This window comes from Equus caballus, chromosome 10 (genome assembly GCF_041296265.1).
Source record: "Equus caballus isolate H_3958 breed thoroughbred chromosome 10, TB-T2T, whole genome shotgun sequence".
Classification (NCBI taxonomy): Eukaryota; Metazoa; Chordata; class Mammalia; order Perissodactyla; family Equidae; genus Equus; species Equus caballus.
Window position 1 is genome coordinate 5,267,597 of NC_091693.1, and position 23,671 is coordinate 5,291,267.

The window sequence follows — 23,671 nt, forward strand, 5'->3', positions numbered from 1 at the left end:
AAAATGATTTTGGAGAGAAAAATTATGTTTCAACAGAAACTATAGTACACATTCATGGATATTAAGTTCTAGTTCTGGTAATTGTCTTTGAGGTTTTTGTTTTCTATCTATAAACTGGACTGGATCCTGAATTCTAGTCTCTTGAAATATCTGGCTACAAATCTCCAAACTGATGTTTTCAAATTTTTCCATCACTTTCATTTGGAATCATTGAGAACTGAAACTACCCTTTTTCCTGAAGCCCTGAAAACTGAATCTGGACAACTTGACATAAACTTAAGAGCAATTCATGCCTGTTGCTGTGTAAGCCACTCAGAAAGATACCTGAACACTTGGTGACATCATCAAAGACATTTCAAACTGCAAAAGATGCTATGACCTTGACATTTGGAAACCTTTTGATTGGCTGGTCCCTGGGCTCAGAAACTGGTTTATAATTTGCTCCCACCATTAACTTTGTTTTCCTTTTTGTTTCTCTAGAAATACTCCTCATTAAATACCTGATTACTTTTTTACATGATATACGCCTAACTTTGGAAGCCCACCTGCATCACCATCTTACTAAGAGACTGGTTCAATGAGATGGAACAACCTATGCTCCTTGTTAGGAGAAAGAAGCTAGAGCAATCATCACCCTATATCCCTCAAGATTGAGAAATGAACACTAAAATGGGGGGACTTGTAACCACGGGCCCTCCAGGACCAGTTCAACAGGCCCCATCTCTTATCAACAGAGTGATTAAGAACTGCTTTTCAGAAAATTTGCAAAGTCATGTAGCCAGAGCATGCACAGAAGAAGAAATCTTGACCTGAAATAGCCTCGGAACCAAAGATTCTCCTCCACATGGAACCAAAGGACCAGGACATGACTGGTACTTAAAAGTCAGGCTCAGGGCTGGCCCGGTGGCATAGCAGTTAAGTTCACACGGTCTGCTTCTCAGTGGCCTGGGGTATGCCAGTTCGGATCCTGGGTGCAGACATGGCACCGCTTGGCAAAAGCCATGCTGTGGTAGGCACCCCACGTATAAAGTAGAGGAAGATGGGCATGGATGTTAGTTCAGGGCCAGTCTTCCTCAGCAAAAAGAGGAGGATTGGCAGCAGTTAGCTCAGGGTTAATCTTCCTCAAAAAAAAAAAAAAGTCCGGCTCTTATCAGAAGTGATGGGTCCCTCATTCAAGAAGACCCAGTGTTAATATTCCCTCCCCACCTCATCATAAGTGTATAGAACCCTATCATAAAAGTTTAGAACCTCATTGTAAATGTTTAGAACCCTGTCACAAACATTTAGAAGCCCACCTATCAAAACCTGCCCCACCAGTGTTTCCACATGCCAGCCTTTTCTCCCTAACCTCTTAAATTTTGCCCCAAATCCTGAATCTGGGAGACAGATCTGAGGGCACACACCCACCCCCCCCCCCATCTCCCTGCAGATCAACCTCGCAGAATAAAGCTGACTTATCCTCTAAAAGCTGATGCCATAATTAATTGGTTTTTAATAGGCTTCAGGCAAGAGAACCCTGATTTTTAGTAGTAACAATACCATTTGGATCTTTTTCCTTTTATAAGAGTTCCCATTCTTTGCCAAAACTGAAATCTCTTTGATGTCTTTCAATGTAATAATTGTAGTTATTTTTGTATCCATCCTGTATCTCTTAAATCAACTTTAGTGTGGTATAACTTACACAAAATAATGTGCACTGCTTTTAAGTATGAAGTTTCATGAGTTTTGACAAATGGAAGTGGGGTGCTGCCATAAAAACAAGAGAGTGGGCAAACCTGGAAAGCCTTTGAGGAAACTGTTAGTGAAAGCCAGAAGAGCCTCAGAGAAACTGATTATTCTTTATTCTGACAAATTATTGAATAGTTATACCAATTCCATTAATAGTTTAATGCAAAATTAGCTAACTGCCAGGTTAGGAACAGCTCACAAGAGTACCCTCACTTCTAATTTATTACGATGGCTGATGGTTGGCTAAATCCAGTTCTTCTTCTAAGTTAGAGGGTCCCCAAGACCACCCTTAGGTTCGATAATTTTCTAGAAGGACACAGAACTAAGTGAAAGTTTTTATACTCATGGTTATAGATTATTACAGCTAAAGGACACAAATTAAAATCAGCCAGGGGAAGAATTACATAGAGCAAAGACCAGGAAAGTTCCAAATGCAGAGCTTCGAGTTGTCCTCTCCTCATGGAATCAGGCTCAGTATTACTTTCCCGGCATTGCTGTGCAACAATATGCACTGAGTATTGTCAGGGAAACACCCATGCATTAGTGTCCAGAGTCTTTCCTGGGACTCCATGGTTGACTGTCCACATGGCTGACCTCAGGCTCCATCCCCTCCAGAGTTCAAATGATATGAAATCACCAAAAGTTCCCAAGTCCCCAGCCTAAATTACAGTTGGTCTAGCTCAAAACTCCCACCTTCAAACACTTGGTTACTCTCTGGATGGCCCCACACCTCCAGATAGACAAAGATGCTTTTATAGGGTAGGACATTCCAAAGGCTTAAAGATACTTTCCAGGAGCCAAGGGCAAATGCCAGACGTTCTTTTGGGTAAGGTTAAATTCTTTACTACACAGGCCACCTCCTGGCTTTTGGCTAAGACTCTCATAGCAAAACAATCATCTTTTGTCTTATATTCTGAGGAGCTAGTGTGAGGTAGGGATAGATTTAAGGAAATAACTAATCCATTCTATAAAGCCATTTTACATTTTCATATTTTTGTACTAATTTGATTACTCTTTTTCCCCCTTGATCAACCACTATTTGTACCTTATAATTAATTTATGCTGAACTGTTTAGCATAGAAATTAGTTGATGGTTGGCTAAATCCAGTTCTTCTTCAGGTCATTTTCCATCAGTAGTACATCCTAAGGAGGCTTTAGCTCAAGCTCCCAATACATTTGATCATCAACACCAGTCCCATCATAAGGCTTGTTTACATAAGGTAGTTTACTTTTATCAACAAGGCCAGTGTTATACCACATCACAGCAGATGCAATATGAAAAACAAAAGTCAAAAGATACTGGCAAATTATTAGAGTCCCATTTGGTCATTAACAATGTATCCAGTCCATCATCATATTGTATGACCAAAACATCTTCCAGAGTAATGTCACTGAGGTTTTCAGGCTTCAATTTGACTTTTCAGGTTCCAAAAGCATGAGTGGTCGTGGCAACATATGGCTTCACCCTTTCATGCATCTATTATAATTGACCTAAGAGACAATACCCTCTATTACTCTGAGTGTTTCTTGAGACACCAGTGTAATATTGAATTCACTCACTGCATAATCCACTTAGTCATTCTTTCCTTTACCCTCAGTTATTATTCCCCCTTCTCTCCCTCTATCATTTTACTAAAACTCTTCTACCTTTGTAAGAGATGTTAGGGTCAGGCATTGGGCTGGTCCAGATTTTTAGCAACAATACCAGTTATGCCCCTTAAAATTCATGTGTTGAAACTCTAACCTCCAACATGACTGTATTTTGAGATACAGCCTTTAAAGAGGTAATTAAGGTAAAATGAGGTCATAAGTGTGGGGACCTAATCCAAGACAACCACTGTCCTTATAAAAATAGGAAAAGACATCAGGGATATGCACACAAAGAGAAAAGGCCAGGTGAGGACACACTGAGAAGACACTGTCTGCAAAAGCAAGGAGAGAGGCCTCAGGAGAAACCAAACCTGATGACACCTTGATCTTGGACTTCCAGCCTCCAGAACTGTGAGAAAATGCATTTCTATCGTTTAAGCAACCTAGTCTGATATTTTGTTATGGCAGCCCTAGCAAACTAATACACTAGTCTAGAAAGTGCCTCCCCTTCAGTCCGCTCCTGTTATATGGGGAAAGCTTATATTGATACAGAGCTAATGGGATATCTGGATCACTAGGCAATACAGACACATTCCCCATCAAGCCCAGTTTTGCCAGATGGAGTGAAGGTACAACCCACTCTATCAGGCCCTTGGGAATTCTGACATAAAGGTTTAAAGGCCTAGTTACAGTTATTTGCTTAAGGATCATCCCTGCTTCCAGCACCCAGATTTGCACCCTGGTCCTGGACTGCTACATCAGGTAGGAAAAAAGAAAGTTGAGGTGATGTGGGGAAGGATTGTATAATCGTACCAGCATCCTCCCCCACACCCTGTTCCCCAGATTCCCCAGAAGAGCAGAGGAATCCATCCATTGGGGACCCTCCACTGGCCCTCCTAATTTTGAGTGTGAGCACACACTTCTGAAGGAATGTAAGCCAACCCTTCATGCCTTTATTCCCCACCCCCTGCTTTAGACAACAAGTGTTTCAATGGCCTGTCCCCATTCTCTATCAAACCATTGCTATTCATGATATGAAACATGATATGTCCACTTGATGTGATATCTCTTTTGGACATTATGGACTGAAAATGTATCCCTTGGTCTGAAGAAATGTAACTCAGTAGTCTAAATTGGTACAATATCTTCTGTTTCAGTCCTTTTATTGGATTTTAGGCATTTGCATCTACTCTCAGATATGAAAGGCCCAGTCCCAAGTAAGCATCTATTCCTGTCAGAACCCATTTGTAGCCTCCATGGACTACCAGCCTCAGTCCAATTTGCCAGCTATGTATGAGGTCTTCACTGCAGAGAGGCTGCCCACCAGCCCTCTACAGTCTCTTTCTTGCTGGCTGACAGAATAGTTGTTGTTAGCATTTTATGCCTCAGGTGGTGCAGGAGGAATATGTCCAGACTCAGCCCATCTCTGGATTGCTGGAGCACCCCATGTCCACTCATTCTATAGACTCAGTCGGCCACTTCGAGTGAGCACACCAGTATATCCACTTGCCAATCAACTTCCAATCCTAGAAGGAGGGTCTTCTGATGGGTACTCATATGTCCTACTTTAATGTACCCCTAAATTCCTACAGTGATTTTCATAGGGTCATGCCCCATTAGGGATCTTTTTAATAAGCCAGTTTTCCATTTGTCATCTACCTGACCATATGGGCACCTCACTGGCCACTGCCCATGTGTAAAAACCCAAACGCAGGGCAAATAGCATGTAATTCAGCCCACTGAGTTAGTTTGTTTTCAGCTTCTTCAATCAGAGTGGTGACCTTCCAAACAGGATGCTGTTGGTTCATCTTGGAACCAACATTCATAAACCAAGCAGCTCTGTGTTGATCAATACAAAGCTGTTCATAGGGCATTGCCCATGTGATCATAGGATCTGGCAGCTCCTCGCATATTTCCAAAGTCAGCCCGAGGGGAAAAGAAGCCCTGCTTATGAATACAGGAAGTATCTCTTAAGTGCATTGCCCCAGTGGCATGTTCCTGCACAAACCATTTCCATTTTACTATGAAATTCTTCTAGTCGCCACCTTCCTTGTTAAGAGTGTTTCTCCAACGTCACCCAAGACATTATGGGTATTTAAGGTTTCAGGATTCTTTTATGTCCTTCAGTCATAGGGGCAATCTCAAGGCACAACAGTCAGCTAGTTATCTCCTATATGGAAGTTTTCTGTTCCAAAATCCCAGTGGTCATCACTGGGTGGCACTCATTGGCTTTTATTGAAGCCCCAGTCTGTGATCCACACAGCACTATTGCACAGAATTTGTCAGTACCAACACTCCAACTCCTAACAGGGCATTCATTAAAGAGAATCTCTTTTTATCCACCAGACATTCTATACTGTTTCAAAATAATAACCTGGGTGGGCGTGGGCAATCTTACTGCTTACATGTTATGCTAACATGTGCAATCAACACTAGCAGAAGGGCAGATTTATATGCCTTCCGTTTTACAATACTAGGTAGAGGAAGCACTCCTGGTAAGACAACTACAAAATCACTATCTTAAAGATGACAAAAAAATTCCAAAAAGAGTTTAAGTAAATGGCCCAGGTGCCCACAGGTGGTAAATGACTGAGCTAGAATTAAGACCCAGGTGAGATCAAATTCCAGAATCAGACTATTAACCACCAAGGACTACTAAGGCTTGTAGAGTTTCACCTGACACAAAGTCACACAGGCAAATTCCAAGCCAACGCGGTTCTTACTACTGTATTCTCTTAATCTAAAACTCGCTGTTATAAAAATAGTCAATACCTAAGCCTGATATTCTCTTAATGGAAGTTCTCCTCACTTAGTCACCAGAACAAATAGCTTCTACTTTGCCTTTGTCAAAATTGACTTTAGCGGAGCCATTTTAAAATGGATTTGGAGGCCTTTCCAGAGAAACTGCTTCGCTCTCTTGAACCTTGGACTGGGCCAAAATGGCAATTGTTTTATAGGCAATTGTTTGAGAAGTCCACAGGAGAACAGACATCCTGATCATAAAGACTGAGGATTGTGGACTTTCTGAAGATAGAATCAATAGTCAATCAACGTTATCCAAGACTAGCTCCCTGCCTCCAACTCCAATTAAAATTCTTTATACAACCTCCCTTGTTTACCTTTAAAAGCGCCGGACTTTTACTCCCTAGTGGGACACTATTTAGGTTTCTACCCGAATCTGTGCTCCCCAAATTGCAATTCTTTGATTCCAAATAAATGCTTTGCCTCTTAAACTGGTTTCTGTTTTTGAAGGTTGACACCTTGTATTAAAAGTACATCTTTCAAGATCAGATATATATATATGGAATCTAATTCTATCAAGGCCTAATTCTTCTGTAGAAGATAATATGTAAAATAAAAGTCTTAATATTTCCTACAGAGAAAGAAACTCCACTAAACACACACTCTTAAGACTTGCCGAATGAATATGTAAGCAGTAGGTAGGAGAGAAACAGGCAGTGGGCAGGGTCTGGCATCACCAATCCCCCTTCACTGCCATCCACCCCTACAAATTAGTGAAATGAAAGGCATATGAACTCTACTAGGCAGCATGTGCATGGAAAAGGAAAGCACATGTCAGCGAGAAAAACAAGAAAGTCAGAGAAAACCAACAAGCATGTAGAATTTCCTTCATTTCAGGAGGAAATTCCAGCACCCTGGAATGTGCCCTTTATGTAGGTGGTACCCATTCTTTTTGACGCCAAGGGCATTTCTCATGGAGAAATTCTGAACAGCTAAGAGAGGGGTTGGGAGACTAGAGAGGTTGTAAGAACCATTAAGAGAAAGTCAGAACCTAGTCAACCCGTGATGTAAATACATGCAGGGAACAGGGACGTTAGTAACATCTGTCTTTTCTCCTTTTTAAAACAACACCCAGGGTTACAGCTACCTGAAGATAGACTCTAACAACAGCCAGTAATAGAAAAAGAGCCCTGGCTACGGAAGATTCTGGGAGGTAGAAGAGACCCTGAAAAATAAAGAAAGTGCCTGCCCAAACTGCTGCCCCTACTTAGGCAGCACCCCCCATGGCCAGGCTCAACTTGGTCAGGCCTACAGACATAAAGAGGAACTTCTAATGTTTCCAGAGAAGCACAGGAAGGGACAGACTCCCCTAAACTGTGCAGCCAGGAAGTGGCCTCCTCTACACACGTCAAAGGGAGGTATTCCATGGCCCTCTCCCCAAGGACACAGATGAAGGACAGAGAGGAGAATCATATGATTTGCCTGCTTTGTCAAAGGGAGTCTAGCAGTCCCCGCTAACTGGAGCAAGAACCTGTCAGGGGGACAACTATGGAGAAAAGAGCCCTGGAACGTGGCCTCTAGGAAATATCATCACTCCTGTCCAAGAAGGAGGGTGCCAGGTAACTGGTGTGCCCTACTTGGGAAGTAGTGCCCTTCACGGCCATGCCCAGGTACCCTAAGGATGGTAGGGGTGGTGGTGGGAGGAGTGAGGGGGACAAAGGTGGGGAAAGGGATGGAGGAGGAAGGGGTTTGCAACAGTTTCCTGGAAGGCCTTGGGAGAGGCAGGGTCCCCTGGAGTGTGGCACCAGGGCATGGGCCTCCTCTGCCCCTGTCTAGAGGAGGCACTGGTCTCATGGACATGGATTTTCAGTTGACATGACACTCACTACCAGCAAGTCTCAGGGATCTTTATGGACCCTGCTTCACCAGATTTTATCCCCCTCAATCTGACCCAATCCCCCAATCCCACCCCCCCAGGTCAGGATTCGGGTCTACAGAGGTGCCCAATGTATCTGCTTCTCGCCATCAAGTCCAGCCACCACCACAGGAACTGTGAGGGCGGCATCGAACCAGAGGTCAGGGATCTCAGGGAAACTCAGGAGAAGGCAGGCGAGCTCTCCCACCTGAACCCTCTCCCATCCTTCCTCCTCTCCCCATCCTCTGAGAGCCTAGCTTCCTGGAGTTGAAGCCTGCCCCCAACTACTCAGGCACGGGCAACCACTGCCTCTGGCCTCACAATGACCACCACTGTTGCTAAGCGATGTGTCCCCAGGTTCTGAGGGAGCAGGAGCGCCATCTGGTGGCGGGCAGGCACACATTGTGGTCTGTGCTCCAGGGGGGCTGTGGCCTGTGTCCTCCAGTGGGTGCTGCAGATGCATGGATAGATGGAAAGAAGGAGAGATGAAAAGACAGATGGCTGTGTGCTTGGGGCTCCCAAGAGTGAAGCAAGGCTGGGCAGGACCTGGCTGACTAAGCAGGGTCAGGAGCCTAGCAGGGGTCTCCTTTCCTCAAGTTGGCCTTGACGCTGTGCCTGGGACTGTCTCGAAAGAGCTCTGCCCTGTGAGCCCAAGAGGAGACTGCCTGTGTGCTTTTGGGTGGCTTTGCTCACCAGGGCCTTCAGCACCTGGAGCCACAGGCCGAGCCCAGGGAGCCACCCCTCCCGGAGGAGGGACGAGGCTTGCCTGCTGGGCCTGGGCACCCTGCCGTCCCCATTCCTCACAGTCACCTCGTGGCTATGTTGCTCTCTTTCAGTTGTGTGGCTGAGTGTGAACTGTTTTGTCCTTCCTCATTGAAGTCTCTCCTGGGTTTTCTTAAGGCGCGCCCCGCTTGGCGATGGTTTCGGACCGGCCATTGTCAAGGAAGCCCCTCTCCATCCTGAGACATACCTATCCAAACACAAGAACACGAGAAGAGCTGATCAGGAACTAACTTTACACTTGGAGGAAAAATGGCCAAAGAGCTCAGAGAAGGTGCTCAGGACTCCAGCGCCACCCTTCCACCTCCTTCCCCCAATCGCCAAAGTAACACGATCAAGAAGAGGAGAGTCACTTTGGGATGGCTAGGTGGACTCAACTGCTCACTTGATGGTGAAGACACAACTGACCCACCGCCGGTTGAGCTGTCTCTTTTGGCCGGCCAGCACCTCATCTCCTGGCAACCACTATTTCCTGAGAAGTCAGTCCCCAGAGGGTAGGGGTGGGGGTTCTTTAGGGCAAGGGTTGTTCCTTGGAAATGGCTCTTTCTCTCTCTCTCTGTATTTTCCCTTTTCTTTTTCTTTTTCACTTTGTCTGAAATCTTCTCAGACCTTGAGTTGGCACTCAGCACATTTCCTCTTGCGGTCCTGGATAGGATATTCTTGATTGCGACCCTGCAGGGTTCTTCCTGCAGTCCAAAGCATGGCTGGAGGTCATGGTCAGTCCGGGAATCTCCAAATATGGCCTGAGAAACAGGCTTTCTCTTCATCATTCCTTGCCGGGTCCCAAATCCACACATGTCTGACTTGATCTTTCTGTTGTCTGTGCTTGTGTTTTCTCTGTCTTTTCCACGATCCTCTCCTCCTAGCCTACAGCGCATGTGTTATATGGCACTGGGTTCACTTTACCTTCAGCTGTGCCTCACCTCCTCTTAATCCCTTCTGCTCAGGTCATTGCTTCTGCTCTTTGTAAGTCATGGTCTGGCCCCGTTCGCCACCTCTGGTCTGAGGAGGAGATCAAGGCTATCCCTCTGCCTGCTGGATCCACCCAGGTCTCATTTATTCCTCGACAAAACACAGTCTCACATCAAGACTTTCTCTTTCCTCCAGGAGGAAGAGAAACTTTGTCAAGACAGAAGGCCTAGAAAGACTCACCAAAGGAGTGTAGCCACAGTAGGCGGGCCACCTGGGGAACATGGAACCCACAGGGCATGCTCTTCCACCAGCAGGTCCCATCCTCTTCTCTGGAGTCAGTAAAGCCATGCTTTCCTGCTTCCTAGGGCACTTGTTTTGGGAGAAATATACATCTAATGGCCAAGAAAGGCCTGAATGCACAGATGCGGGGCAGAGAGAGAGGAACACCATTGGACTTGCCTGCTTTGTCAAAAGGGAGCTGGCCGTCCAAGCCTCCTGGGCCAAGACTCTTTCAAGGGGATAACTACTGAGTAAAGAGCCCTTAGTCCTAGAAGGCTTCTGGGAAGTGTTATTGTCCCTGTCAGAGGAGGAAGGTGCCGGGCAACTGGTGTGCCTGACCAGGGAGGTAGCACCCTCCCTGACCAGGTCCTTGAGGGTCATGTCCAGGTAGTATAGACAAGTAAATAGATAATTGCACTACAGTGTGATTGGTGGAAAGGCAGAGTTAGTACAGGTTAGATAGGATCATGTGGGAGGAGCAACTCTCTCAGATGACAGCTCTCAGGACAGCAGTGAGAAGGCTCCTGGACTGAAGTGACATCTAGACGGAGAGCTGCGGTGGGAAGGCTCAGAGGGAGAATCTGAGAGGAGGTTAATGTGGCTCCTGGAATGTAGATCAGAGGCTGAGGAGTGGAGAGAATGGGGGACAATACAGGGGAATGGCAAGAGGTGAGACGGAAGAGTTAAGCAGGAGCCAATTCACACAGGGTCTTGTGAACAACAGACCCAAGGTTATTCTAAGAACAGAGAGAGATGAGAGCCATTGAGGACTTTGAGGGGTGGGCTTAAGGGCCAGGTCTGGCATCATCAGATTAGCATTTTAGACATATTTTTCCACAAATAAATACATTATACATTAATTTCCATGATTTTTCTTACTTTCCAATCACATACACTTCTTACCTATTTCTATTGACAAATATTTGAGTTATGATAAGAATAATATAACTAATTATATAGTGCTATTTAGTTTACAAAGCACTTTACCATATGTACTCTCACTGCATTTACCAGGAGGCAGATGGTATAGATAGAGATTTGGAACTGGTTTCACCTCTCTTCCACCCTGTGTCCATTGAAGATGCTGATAATTGATCATTTTCACAAGGTCCTGATGGTCTCAGACTCAACATCAGAATTTTCAACACAAATCTCCAGGCAAGCAGTGCCATCTACTTGAATTGTCACTTGATGAAAAATTCTCTTTGCCATTCTAGAATAGTGTATAGCACATATATAATGAAATCATACAGACTTGGTTGAAATCCATGATTCTCATCTTAATCCTGGATCTAAGTTACTTGACTTCTCTAAGCCGCAGTTTCCTCATTTTAAATTTAGGAATGAAAACATGTAACTCAGAGGGCTACTGTTAATTAAAAGGCAGCAAACAATGACAGTGTATCATTTGTGCATTTAATAACGTAAATTCAATGATCATGCTCTGAAAAGAGCAAGCGGGAGAGAGAGAAGTCAGTAACAGTTCCACTCAATGTGCATGCACCCCCGAGCAAATATGATACAGGAGACATCCTCCAAAGCATCATTAATTTGTCTCAGTTTCAGTGTGTCTCTCATAAAATGAGTAAATAAAAATCTCACTGTACTGAGAGTGGTTCTGGCGTTTGAAGGGACATATTTTCCAAAAAACGTAATCCTTAAATGCAAGCCAACAATGTCATATGTCATTGAACTGAAGCACTAGCAGTCTATCCCAACTTTGGAGGAAAAACTGCCTGTGAGGTCCTCCCTAAGGGTATAATGGACATATCCCCAGTGGATATAAATATGGCCAAAAAATCTGCCAAATTCCACTTCCAGTTAGGCTGTAAAAGGTCATAACAGACCACCACTTCCACTGTAAAGACAGGGAAAAATGGATAAAGTAAAATATCCTATTTGTTTTTACAGATATCACAAATTAGTGTAAAGGAACCAAACTCTAGAGAAGGGAGACAAGACTTCAAAAGTGAGAAAAGATTAGTGGCTACTAGGGGCATTTGCCAAGTCTGGACATGGGCAGGTAGATAATAGGGCCTGCCCCAGTCAGAGGGCTCTGCTTGGCTAGAAACTACCAATACTTTAAACATCTCTGTGGGCTAGAGCAACAGGTGAGAATATATAATAACCCAAAACACAGAGCTAGTCCTCCTCCTCTTTGGTTAAATGAGTGGCAGTACAGGAGGCTAGGGCCTGGACTGAAAGGCAGAGAGCGCTCACCATCAACTCCTGATGTTTGAGTCCTCGTCCCCCTGGAAGGAGGGGCCCCTAAGACATGCAGATCATATCTTGCCCTTAAGACATTTGAAGCCCAGGTGAACTGAAACTAGCTAAAGCCGCAATCCAGCCCTAATTCAGCTCAAGTCTTAATTGGATCTGAATGATCAGCCACTCATCCTAGCACACTGACCAAGGAAAAGATTTGCTCTCTCTGTAGAAATATATTTGCTCCAGTCACTTTGGTTCTTTTAAATACAATGTTCAAATATACAATAAAAAATTTTGAGATGCAAAGAAGCAGAGAAATGTGACTCATAACCAAGAGAAAAACAATCAATACATGCAAATCCTCATATGACCCAGATTCTGGAATTAGCAGAAAAGGACTTTAAGATAACTCTTATAAATATGTTAAAGAAATCAGAGGATAAGATGGACAAAGTGGATGGGAAGATGCAGATTTTCAGCAGAAAAATAGATGGTCTTTAGAAATCCAAATGGACATTGCAGAACTAAAGAAAAACAATACTGGACAGGATGAGTCGCTGATTGGGAATAGCAGAAGAAATGAGCCATGAACTACAAAAAGTTCAATAGAAATTACTCAAAATGGGGGCTGGCCCCGTGGCCGAGTGGTTAAGTTCTTGCGCTCCACCGCAGGCAGCCCAGTGTTTTGTTGGTTCGAATCCTGGGCGCAATCATGGCACTGCTCATCAAACCAGGCTGAGGCAGCGTCCCACATGCCACAACAAGAAGGACCCACAACGAAGAATATACAACTATATACTGGGGTGCTTTGGGGAGAAAAAGAAAAAAAAAATAAAATCTTTAAAAAAAAAAAGAAATTACCCAAAATGAAGCAAAGAGAGGAAAAAAAAGAAAAGAAAAAGAACAGATCAAGAGAGACATATAGGACAACATCAAAAGGTCTAACATATGTGTAATTAGAGACCCAGAAGGGAAAAAGAGAGAGAGAGAGTGGGGCAGAAGAAATACAACAAGAAGAGTTAATTATTGAAATCTTTCCAAAATTGTTGAAAAATATCAATCCATGGATCCAATAAGTGCAGCAAATCTCAAGCCAGCAAGAAAAACATGAAGACCATACCTAAAGACATCACAGGCAAACTTCTGAAAACCACAGATAAAGAGAAAAACCCTAATTCAGCCAGAGAAAAAGACTCATCACATTCAGGAGAATGATAAAATGACTGAGTAGTCATTGAAAGAATAACTACGTGGGTAAACATAACAGGTTATTTTAAAAATTATATTAAAAATATATTGGGGACCAGCCCCGTGGCTGAATGGTTAAGTTTGCATGCTCTGCTTCGGCGGCCCAGGGTTTCCCCGGTTCGGAACCTGGGTGCAGACATGGCATGTTGAGGCAGTGTCCCACATAGCACAACCAGAGGCACTCACAACTAGAATATACAACTATGTACTGGGGGCCTGTGGGGAGAAGAAGAAGAAAAAAAAGAAGAAGATTGGCAACAGATGCTAGCTCAAGCGCCAATCTTTAAAAAAAATACATATATATATATATGCTCTTTAAAACAGAAAGCAGCAATGTCTTGTGGGGGCTTATAATATATGCAGAAGTAAAATACATGATAACACAGAGGGAGAATATAAACAGTACTATATTGTATTAAGTACTATATTGTATTAAGGTTCCTACTTGTTTGCAAAGTAGTAAAAAGCTAATTCTGTCTAGACTACTGTAAATTACAAATGCATTTTATAATCTCTAGGGCAACCACTAATATAATTGCAAAAAGTTAAAGCTAAAAATCCAATAGAGGAGGAAAAAAGAAATAAAAAATATTTGATTAATACAAAAGAAAGCAGAAAAGAAGGAATAAAGAAACAAAAAGAAGATAGAAGAAAGAAAACATATAGCAAGATGTTAAACTTAAACCTAACCATATCAGTGATTATATTAAATGTAAATGGACTAAATGCTGCAAGTAAAAGTTAGCACCTACCAAACTGAATAAAAACATTTAATTAGGGGCTGGCCCCGTGGCCGAGTGGTTAAGTTCGCGCACTCCGCTGCAGGCGGCCCAGGGTTTCGTTGGTTCGAATCCTGGGCGCGGACATGGCGCTGCTCATCAAACCACGCTGAGGCAGCGTCCCACATGCCACAACTAGAAGGATCCACAACGAAGAATATACAACTATGTACTGGGGGGCTTTGGGGAGAAAAAGGAAAAAAATAAAATCTTTTAAAAAAACATTTAATTATATGCTATTACAAAGCACATATTATAAAAAAACGATACAGATAGATGAAATTAAAAGAATTAAAAAGATATACCAAGCAGAAACTAGTCATAAGAGAGCAGTTATGGCTCTGTTAGTATCAGGCAAGGTAGACTTCAAGACAAGGACCAGCTAGAAAGACATTTCATAACTATAAGAGGGTTGATTCAACAGGAGAGAGTAACAGTCCAAACTACATGCACCTAATAACATAAATGAAGAAAAGTTGATATAAAAAACACATAAATCCACAATCATAGAGATTTTTAACATACCTCATTGAGTAACTGAAAGAATGAACACACAAAACAATTCAGAAGATTTGAAGAACACTATCAACCAACTTGACTTACCATTTAAAGAACTTTACACCCAATAAGTACAGAATACACATTCTTTTCGAGTGCACATGGAACATTCATCAAGATATTGAGCTATAAAGCAAGTCTCAATAAATTCAAAGGATTGCACGCAGAGCATACTTTCTGATCATGATGGAAATAAATGAGAAATTATTAACAAAAGAAAATTCCCCCAAATTTGGGAATTATGCCACAGACTTTGAAATAACTTATGAGTCAAAGAAGCAATTACAATAGGACATTAGGAAATATTTCTACCTGAACAATAATGGAAACAATACATAATAAATTGTGTGGGATGCAGCTAAAATAGTGCTTAGAAGGAAATAGATAGGTTTAAATGTTCATACTATAAAAGAAGAATGGTTTAATAACTATAATTTAAGCTTCCACCTTAAGAAGTTGGGGAAAGAAGAGCAAATTAAACCTAAAATAAGTAGAAGGAGGGAAATGAAGATAACAGAGGAAGTCAATGAAATGGAAAACAAACAATAGATAAAATTAACTAAACTAAATCTGGTTCTTTGAAAAGATAATAAAGTTGATAAATTCCTGGCAAGACTGATAAAGGGAAAAAAGAAAGAAGACCCAAATTACAGGGGAAGTGTCACTAGAGAGCCTACAGATGTTAAAAGGACATTAACAGGATATTATGAACAAGTTTATGCCAATACATTTCACAACTTAGATCAAGTGGACAAATTCCTTGAAAAACACAACTTAATGAAACTGATTTAAGAAGAAATAGAAAATCTCAAAAGCTCTCTAAGAATGTAAAGTCTCATAAAAGAGAAACTAATCTAGTGACCAAGTGCGCCAACTCTTGGTAAAGCAAGATGTGATCGCAGTCTAAGACTTTAGGGTACTGTTGACCCACTTCAAGAGAGAACTTCCTATGCTGCTGGAGTGCAATTAGCTGACAGCTTTCAATCCAAATCAACCCTCTTTCTGGGCAGTCCCAGCCAATGACAGAGCATAGCAGGTGTGCTAGGGCCTGACCATTTCTGCCTGATGTGGGTCTATTCTAGAGAGTAATTTTTGCTCCAGGACTCCCTGTTAGGTTGTCAGATCTGCAGTACAGTCTGGGGGTCTCCTTGCTCAATCCTGCTTCTTTTCTCTTTTCTCTTTCACAGGCATTACCTGCAATGGACCTCTTTCACTCCTGTCTCTGCATTTACTACTGAGAAGAACCAACTAATACACATGCAGGGTTTAGAACTCAACCCTATGTAAGATGTGGATCCTCTGATGTATGTAACATGACTGATCCAATAGCTGGCACAAAGTAGGCCTCCAGTAGATGTTAGTTGCTTCTCCTTTTGCATCATTTAGAACATGCATCTGGCTGCTAGTTAAGAGAGACTCAACACAAATAAGAGAACATTCGCACAAATAAGATAATTGACAGTTTAAAGTGGTAAGATGGCTTCACAGTGTCGTAGAAGTCCCAGCCTTCTAGCTGTTCCTGCCAAATAGTCATGTGCGCAAAGCCATCTTGTACCCTCTAGACCAGGTAAGCTGCCACCTAATGATCCCAGTTGACACTACGTGGAACAGAATTGCTCAGTCAAGCCTTGCTCAACTTCCTGATTCATAAAGTTGTGAGATATAATAAAATAATAGTTTTAAATTATTGAATTTTAGGGCAGTTTGTTACGCAGCAATAGATAACCAAACAAATCTAACGAACACAAAGAGAAAAAATTACCATAAAATCTTTTATCTAATACTTTGATACAACAGCAATTTGAAGTTATTACTTTCTTGCTTTATTTTCACATGCTGCCCATTTTTTTCTTTTAAAAAAGTCTCGGGGCCTGCCCGGTGGTGCAGCGGTTAAGTTCGCACATTCCGTGTCGGTGGCCCAGGGTTCGCCAGTTCAGATCCCAGGTGCAGACACGGCACCGCTTGGCACACCATGCTGTCTCAGGTGTCCCACATATAAAAAGTAGAGGAAGAACTACACTAAGATACCACCTTACACCCGTTAGATTGGCAAAAACATCCAAAACCAAGAGCAACAAATGTTGGAGAGGTTGTGGAGAAAAAGGAACCCTCATACACTGTTGGTGGGAATGCAAACTGGTACAGCCACTATGGAAAACAGTATGGAGATTTCTCAAAAAGTTAAAAATAGAAATACCCTATGACCCAGCCATCCCATTACTGGGTATCTATCCTAAGAACCTGAAATCAGAAATCCCAAGAGTCCCTTGCACCCCTATGTTCATTGCAGCATTATTTATAATAGCCAAGACGTGGAACCAGTCTACATGCCCAGAAACTGATGATTGGATAAAGAAGATATGGCATATATACACAATGGAATACTACTCAGCCATAAAAAAAGACAAAATTGGCCCATTCGCAGCAACGTGGATGGACCTCGAGGGTATTATGTTAAGCGAAATAAGCCAGTCAGAGAAAGACGAACTCTATATGACTCCACTCATAGTCGTGGAAGTTAACATATTGACAAGGAGATCTGATCGGTGGTTACCAGGGAAAAGGGGGGGTGGGGGGAGGGCACAAAGGGGGAAGAGGTGTACCCACAACATGACTAACAATAATGTACAACTGAAATCTCACAAGGTTGTAATCTATCATAACATTAATAAAAAAAAAAAGTAGAGGAAGATGGGCACGGATGTTAGCTCAGGGCCAGTCTTCCTCAGAAAAGAGAGGAGGATTGGTGGCAGATGTTAGTTCAGGGCTAATCTTCCTCAAAAAAATAAATAAAAAAGCAAAAAAAATAAAGAAAATAAAGAAAAAAAAAGTCTTTATGCTCACACAATTTTGTATTCAGCTTTTTAATTTAAACATCATCTTACAAACATGTGCCCATGTTGCCACATAACCTTAGTTTAATAGGGTCATATAGGATGAGACTGAATATTTTTTATTATGATACAACTCACATACCATAAAATTCATCCTTTTAAAGTGTATAATTTAGTGGGTTTTAACATATTTATAATGTAGTACAACCATCACTTCTATCTAATTCTAGACATTTTCATCACCCCAAAAAGAAACTCTGCACCCATTAGCAGTCACTCCCCATCCCTACCCCACACTTCTACCCTGCAGCCCCTGGTGACCCCTAATCTGCTAATCTATTTTATGTCTCTGTGGATTTTCCCATTCTGGATATTTCATATCAATGGAATCATACAATATGTGGCCTTTTATGTCCGATTTCTTTCACTAAGCACGACATTTTTAAGGTTCATCCATGTCGTAGCATGCATCAGTACCTCTTTTCTTCCTATGGCTAGATAACATCCCACTGAATGGATATGCCAGATTTTGTTTATCCATCCATCACTTAATAGCTATTGGGGTTGTTTCCACTCTGGTTATTATAAATAATGCTGCTATAAACATCTGTGAACAAGATTTTTTGTGAGGACGTGTTTTCAATTATCTTAAGTAAGTACCTAAGAATGGGACAGTTGTGTCATATGGTAATTCTATGTTTGACTTTTTGAGGAACTGTCAAACTATTTTCCAAAGAGGCTGCACTATTTCACATCCCCACCAGCAATATTTGAGGACTCCAATTTCTCCACATCCTCATTAACACTTATTATTGTCCGTATTTTTAATTACAGCCATCCAAGTAAGTATGAAGTAATATTTCATTGTGGTTTTGATTTGCATTTCCTGAATGATTAATGATGTTAAGCATCTTTTTCTGAGCTTATTTAGCCATTTGTATATCTTCTTTGGAGAAATGTCTATACAAATCCTTAGCTGATTTTTAAATTGGGCAATTTAATTTGTGTTTTTATTGTTGGTTGTAAGAGTTCTTTATATATTCTGGACACAAGTCTCTTATCATATCCTTGATTTGCAAATATTTCCTCCCATTCTGTGGGTTGTCTTTTTACTTTCTTGATAACGTCTTTGAAGTATAAAAGTTTTTAAATTTTTGTGAAGTCCAATTTATCTATTTTTTCTTTGGTTGCTTGAGCTTTTGGTGTCATATCTAAGAAACTAGTGCCTAATCCAGGTCACAAAGATTTACCCTAATGTTTTCTTCTAAGAGTTTTATAATTTTAGCTCTTACATTTAGGTCTTTGATCTATTCTGAGCTCATTTTTATCTATCATGTGAGGGTGACTTTGCATCTTGCCTGTCAGGTGGAGATGAGATTGAGAGCCTTAGATATCAATCAGGAGATGAAGGAATGATTAGAGGAGGGAGAGCTCGAAACACATGTTTTGGGAAGCAATTAATTCAGTGTGGCCAGAGCCTAAGACATGCAAAGTATGTTGGGAGTTGCAGTGAGTAACAGCAGCCACGCCAAAACACAGTGAGGGGCAGGAGACCTGTTCTTACACATTCTCCACCGCCATCTACCACTCCCCAGCTTCACTAAGCAAAGACAAATGTAAGTGAAACTAGCTAGAAACACAGCTTTGCATAAGCCTCCAATCTTCCCCATTTCTCCTTTCAACTAGATTCCCTGTCCTTAACCCCTCCAATGTAGAAATTCTAGAGCTTCTATTGCTGAAAATGTTCAGTGGAGCGTAAGTTTTTGGGTTTTTTTGTTTGTTTGTTTGTGAGGAAGATTGACCCTGAGCTAACATCTGTGCCAATCTTCCTCTATTTTATGTGGGATGCCACCTCAGCATGGCCTGAGGAGCAGTAATATGTTCAGGCCTGGAATCCGAACCTGTGAAGCCCAGCCGCCAAAGAATGCGAGAACTTAAGCACTACGCCACCAGGCTGGCCCAAGGGGAAGTAATTTTTTTCTGTAGGCTACCAGAAATCATCAATGGCTCTTAAGCAGGGGAGCAACATGGGATTTGGGTTTTTGGAAGCTATGGTAGTGATATATGTCACAGTTCTCAACTTTTTTCCAGAACATAAGTTGGAGATTCCCATGTATAATACACTCTGGGCTACCACACTGGTCAGGGGCATTTATGCATAGTTCTGGTGCCCTAGCGTACAGGAAACCATGAACCGCAAAACAGAAAGCAGAATCAGCAAGATTGGTGATTGATTGGGTGTAACTAGATATGGATTCTTGTTTTGAGGATTGGACACCTGGGTGAGTCCTGGGGCTGGTGATGGGGGCTGGAAGCATAGAGAAAGGGCAGGTTTATTTGGGGGGGAAGAGAGGAGTAGACGCAGATAGTTTCGAACATGTTGAGTTGGAAGTGCCTGTGGGACACCCAAATGATTGCATCTAGTAAGTATGTAGTTTGTGTGACCTGGAAGTTGGGAGACCTCGAAGGAAGATGCACATTTGGAAATTGTCAGTGTACAGATGGAAAAGGAAGCATGAGAAGATAAGCTGGGTTCCAGGCCTGGAACCGAGAGGAAAGAACAGAAATAAAAGCTCAACTCTCTGGCAGGAACCTTGCACTGAAGCAGGTATTTCCTAGCCTTCCTTTGAAGCCATTGTGCACCAGGCCCAACACAGCCTCTAGTCTTCTCCCCTGCTTTCCCCTCACTGTGTGGCCAGGCTTCTCCCCATTTGTTCACTCAGCTCACCAGACATCTTGCCTGTGCTCTGCCTTCATCCAGCTGTTCATTTATAGAGCAATTTACTGAGAAGTTGCCCTGGGCCAGCGCTGTACGAGGTTCTGACCATACAGCATACCAAAATGACATCCCTGCCTCAAAACGTTTACATTCTAGTGAGACAGACACATGCAAATAATTAGACAATTTGGGGAGAGATAAATAGTATGAAGAAGCAGCAAGCAGAGTAAGCATATGTAGTGTGATGCGGGTGATATTATTTTAAACAGGACAGTAAGGAAAGTCATCTCTGGTGACACTGGAGTGGAGATTTGAATGAAATGCAACAGTTCTGGGTGAAGAAGAGTGGCTAGAACAGAATGGTGAAGCCCCAACAAGGGGCTAAATCATGCATGTCTTTATAAGCCAAAGTAAGGAGTCTGGCTTTTCCTCTGTGTGACATGAGATCATTGGGGAGAGGGGTACTGAGTAGAGGAGGTACATGATCTGACTTAGATTTTAAAAGATCCCTCTGGCTGCTGTGTTGGGGGCAAGGGCATAGGTATGGGGACTTTTTAGGAGGCTATCGCAATAATCTTGGCCAGAGCAAGGGTGGCTTGTTGTGGAGTAGGGATGGAGATGGTGAGAAGCGATCAGATTCAGGGTACATTCTATAGGTGGAATGGACAGGGTTTGCAGTCCAAACACATGTGGGAGTGAGAGAGAAGTCAAGGATGACGCCATTGATGAGAAGTTGAGTAAACAGTACCAGTTTCCTCAATGGTGAACAGTGGGGAAAGGTTAGGTTTAGAGGGGAAACTGGGAGTACGGCTTTGGACAAAGTTGCCAGTTACACATACAACTAGAGAGGTTGAGGATGCAATGGCTTATGTGAATCCGGAGCTCACAGAACTGATCAAAGGTGCAGACAAATATTTGGGATTGGTTTGTGTACAATGGCATTGAAAATCAAGAACCCGGATGAGACCCTTTGAAAGTACTGGACTGAGTCCCAGCTCCAGGAGCCGCAAAGGGGAGTAGAAGGGGTACTCTGGGCGTTAGATGCTGTAATGCGGCCATGAGGGCCCCAGGAGAGGCGCAGATGCCTCAGAGGGGAAAGGACCGTGTCTTAAAGGGGCTCGCCAGGAGCTGGGGGGCGGGTGGGCAACTCTCCAGGCAGAGGGATTCCCATTTGCGAAGACAGGGGACTCAGGACAAGATACAACGGGTCTGGAAATGGCCGAGGCCGCAGCTGAGATCCAGAGAGCCGCGCGCGCCTCCAGGCCAGCCCACGGCGTCCTGGCGCCACGAGGCGCACGTCTCAGGCCGCGCGAGCACAGCTGTGCTACACCAGGCCAAGCGGCGCTGCGCGGCTCCGGGAGACCGCGGACCGGCGCGGAGCCGCCCGCAGCCGGCCGAGTCTCGCGAGAACGCAGCCTCGCCGGCCCAGCATACCCCGCGCCGCCGCCGCTGCAGCCGCCGCCGCCGCCGCGCCGCGGCTTGAGGGCGGGAGGCTGGGGGAGGGTAGCGGAGCCGGCGCCGCCGCCATGTTGGGTCTGAGGCGGCTGCTGTAGGCGCCGACGGAGCGAGCGGGCGTGCGGAGCGGCGACAGCGGCGCGGGATCTGCCTCTCTGCGAGCGGCCGGAGCGGCGGCGGCGGCGGCGCCATGAGCGGGGGCACCCCTTACATCGGCAGCAAGATCAGCCTTATCTCCAAGGCGGAGATCCGCTACGAGGGCATCCTCTACACCATCGACACCGAGAACTCCACCGTAGCCCTCGCCAAAGGTACGTCGGGGCGGGCTCGGGGCCGGGCCGGGCCGGGCGGCCGCTCGGGGCTGCGCCGTGCTCGCGGCCTTCTCGCCCCCCGCCCCCTCCGGCGTCCTCCGGAGGCCGCTCCCTTCCCTCCCTCCGGGCCCCGGCGTCGCGGGCCGGGCCGCGGCCTCCTCGCCGAAGGTCCGCGCCTCCACCCGGGCACGACGGGACCGAGAGCGGGGCGGGCGGGGCGGCCCGAAGCCCGAGGAGGGTCCGGAGAACACGGAGCCCCGTGTCTTCCAACTCCGAAATTCGGTGGTTCTGTCGTCCTCCCACGAAACAAAGCCTGAGTATCCAAAGAATTTTTCCGCCCAGCTTGAGTCCCTGCTGAGTTGCTGATTGTGCAGCACCCCTGGGAGAAATCCCGTCCTTAATTCCGGTTCGCGGCGGCGTTCCTCAGGTGAACCGTAAGTAAGGAGCCCAAACTTGGGGTTGGCGGTGGCCGCGGGCGCCGTCGAGCCGGGCCCATCCCCTCGGCGTCCGCGCTGTTTACCTGCTCAGCCGGAACCCTGCTCGGAGCTGTTGTGCAACCCCCGCTCTCAGAATGCTCGCTGCTCTCGCGTCCACCCCGCTTCTGGAAACCCGCCGGAGAGGGGGGTTCAAGCTGGATCCCGGATCCTTGTTCACAAGGCGGATGCGAGTGGTGGGCGGGCGCCCCGGGACGGGGGTGCGGGGCGTGGGGGCGAGGTCCCCCTGCCCGGGGTGTTCAGCTTCGCCACCGTCGCTGTGGGTTTTGTTTCCGTTCGCACGTGCTGAGCCTTCGCTCCGCCAGGAAGCCGGGAAGAAAATAAACTTTAGCTCCTCATCTTAAAGGAAATCTTACAAGTTTGGAGTACTTAGGAGAGGGAAGCGAGAGAACTAAGGGAATCTTCCCAGCACATCTGGTGGAGGTGTGGAAGGAGCGACATGGTGGGGACGGAGGTCCAGCGGTAGGAAGAAAATTTTCTGCATCTGCGAAAACGGTTTTAATCTTTAGCTGATAGGAGAGTCATTTCATAGTATCAAACGAGTATAGAATGACATTTTTTGGGTGCTCTGGTAGATCCTTTTTAATATCGCTCATGTTGGGACGAATCTTACGCGAGTAGGGAGTCTTAAGTTATTTTATCTTAGTTTCCTTCCTTTTTGTTTTTTCCCCCCCCAGGTGGATGTTTAACTGTATAATGTTTTAATTTTTATGGCTTTATGAAATTATGGAAAAGGCTCTCTTAAGGTTCTTGGTGAGAGCCGTATACAGGTTGAAAACAGCATTTCTCCTTAAAGAGGTTTAACCATTTTTTAAAAAGTATTGTTTTACCTAATCTGAGTTTTAAGGTGTCTTCCTAGCTTAGTGACTTATCAGTGAGTTGGTTGTGTTACCTATGCTCCTCACAAAGAAGATCCACACATTTTTAAGATTTCTAATGTAGTAAGTCTTTTAAAAAATGCATGAATATACTTTTTTATGGAAGAACCTAAAAATGTTTATATTTGTTAATGACCCACATTTTTGAAAAATTTGTCTTTTCAACAGCTTCTGGAGCCAATCAACCTATTATTAGTCTGTAATAGTTAAATTCATATGTCAAACATAACTTTGTTTCTTG

At 44.1% G+C, this 23,671-nt stretch overlaps 1 protein-coding gene and 1 long non-coding RNA gene across 8 annotated transcripts in view; one reads left to right on the forward strand and one right to left on the reverse strand.

The window, feature by feature from the left end:
• Positions 1–1,825: 1,825 nt before the first annotated feature.
• On the reverse strand, positions 1,826–22,808 carry LOC138915877 (uncharacterized). Its single transcript, XR_011422287.1, has 3 exons — positions 22,579–22,808; positions 8,786–8,945; positions 1,826–3,219 (listed from the first exon to the last, which is right to left on the reverse strand). It is a non-coding gene; the product is annotated as an uncharacterized lncRNA (long non-coding RNA).
• LSM14A (LSM14A mRNA processing body assembly factor) overlaps positions 21,583–23,671 on the forward strand; it is a 98,140-nt gene continuing 96,051 nt past the window's right edge. For 3 of the 7 annotated variants that reach the window (XM_070224015.1, XM_023649509.2, XM_070224013.1), the window contains exon 1: positions 21,723–22,058. In XM_070224015.1, coding sequence (XP_070080116.1) covers positions 21,938–22,058 — 121 coding nt within the window. In that variant the 5' untranslated portion in view covers positions 21,723–21,937. Of the gene's footprint in view, positions 22,059–23,671 lie in introns of all 7 variants that reach the window. The other 4 variants (XM_070224012.1, XM_070224011.1, XM_023649507.2 and 1 more) reach the window with 3 other exon arrangements.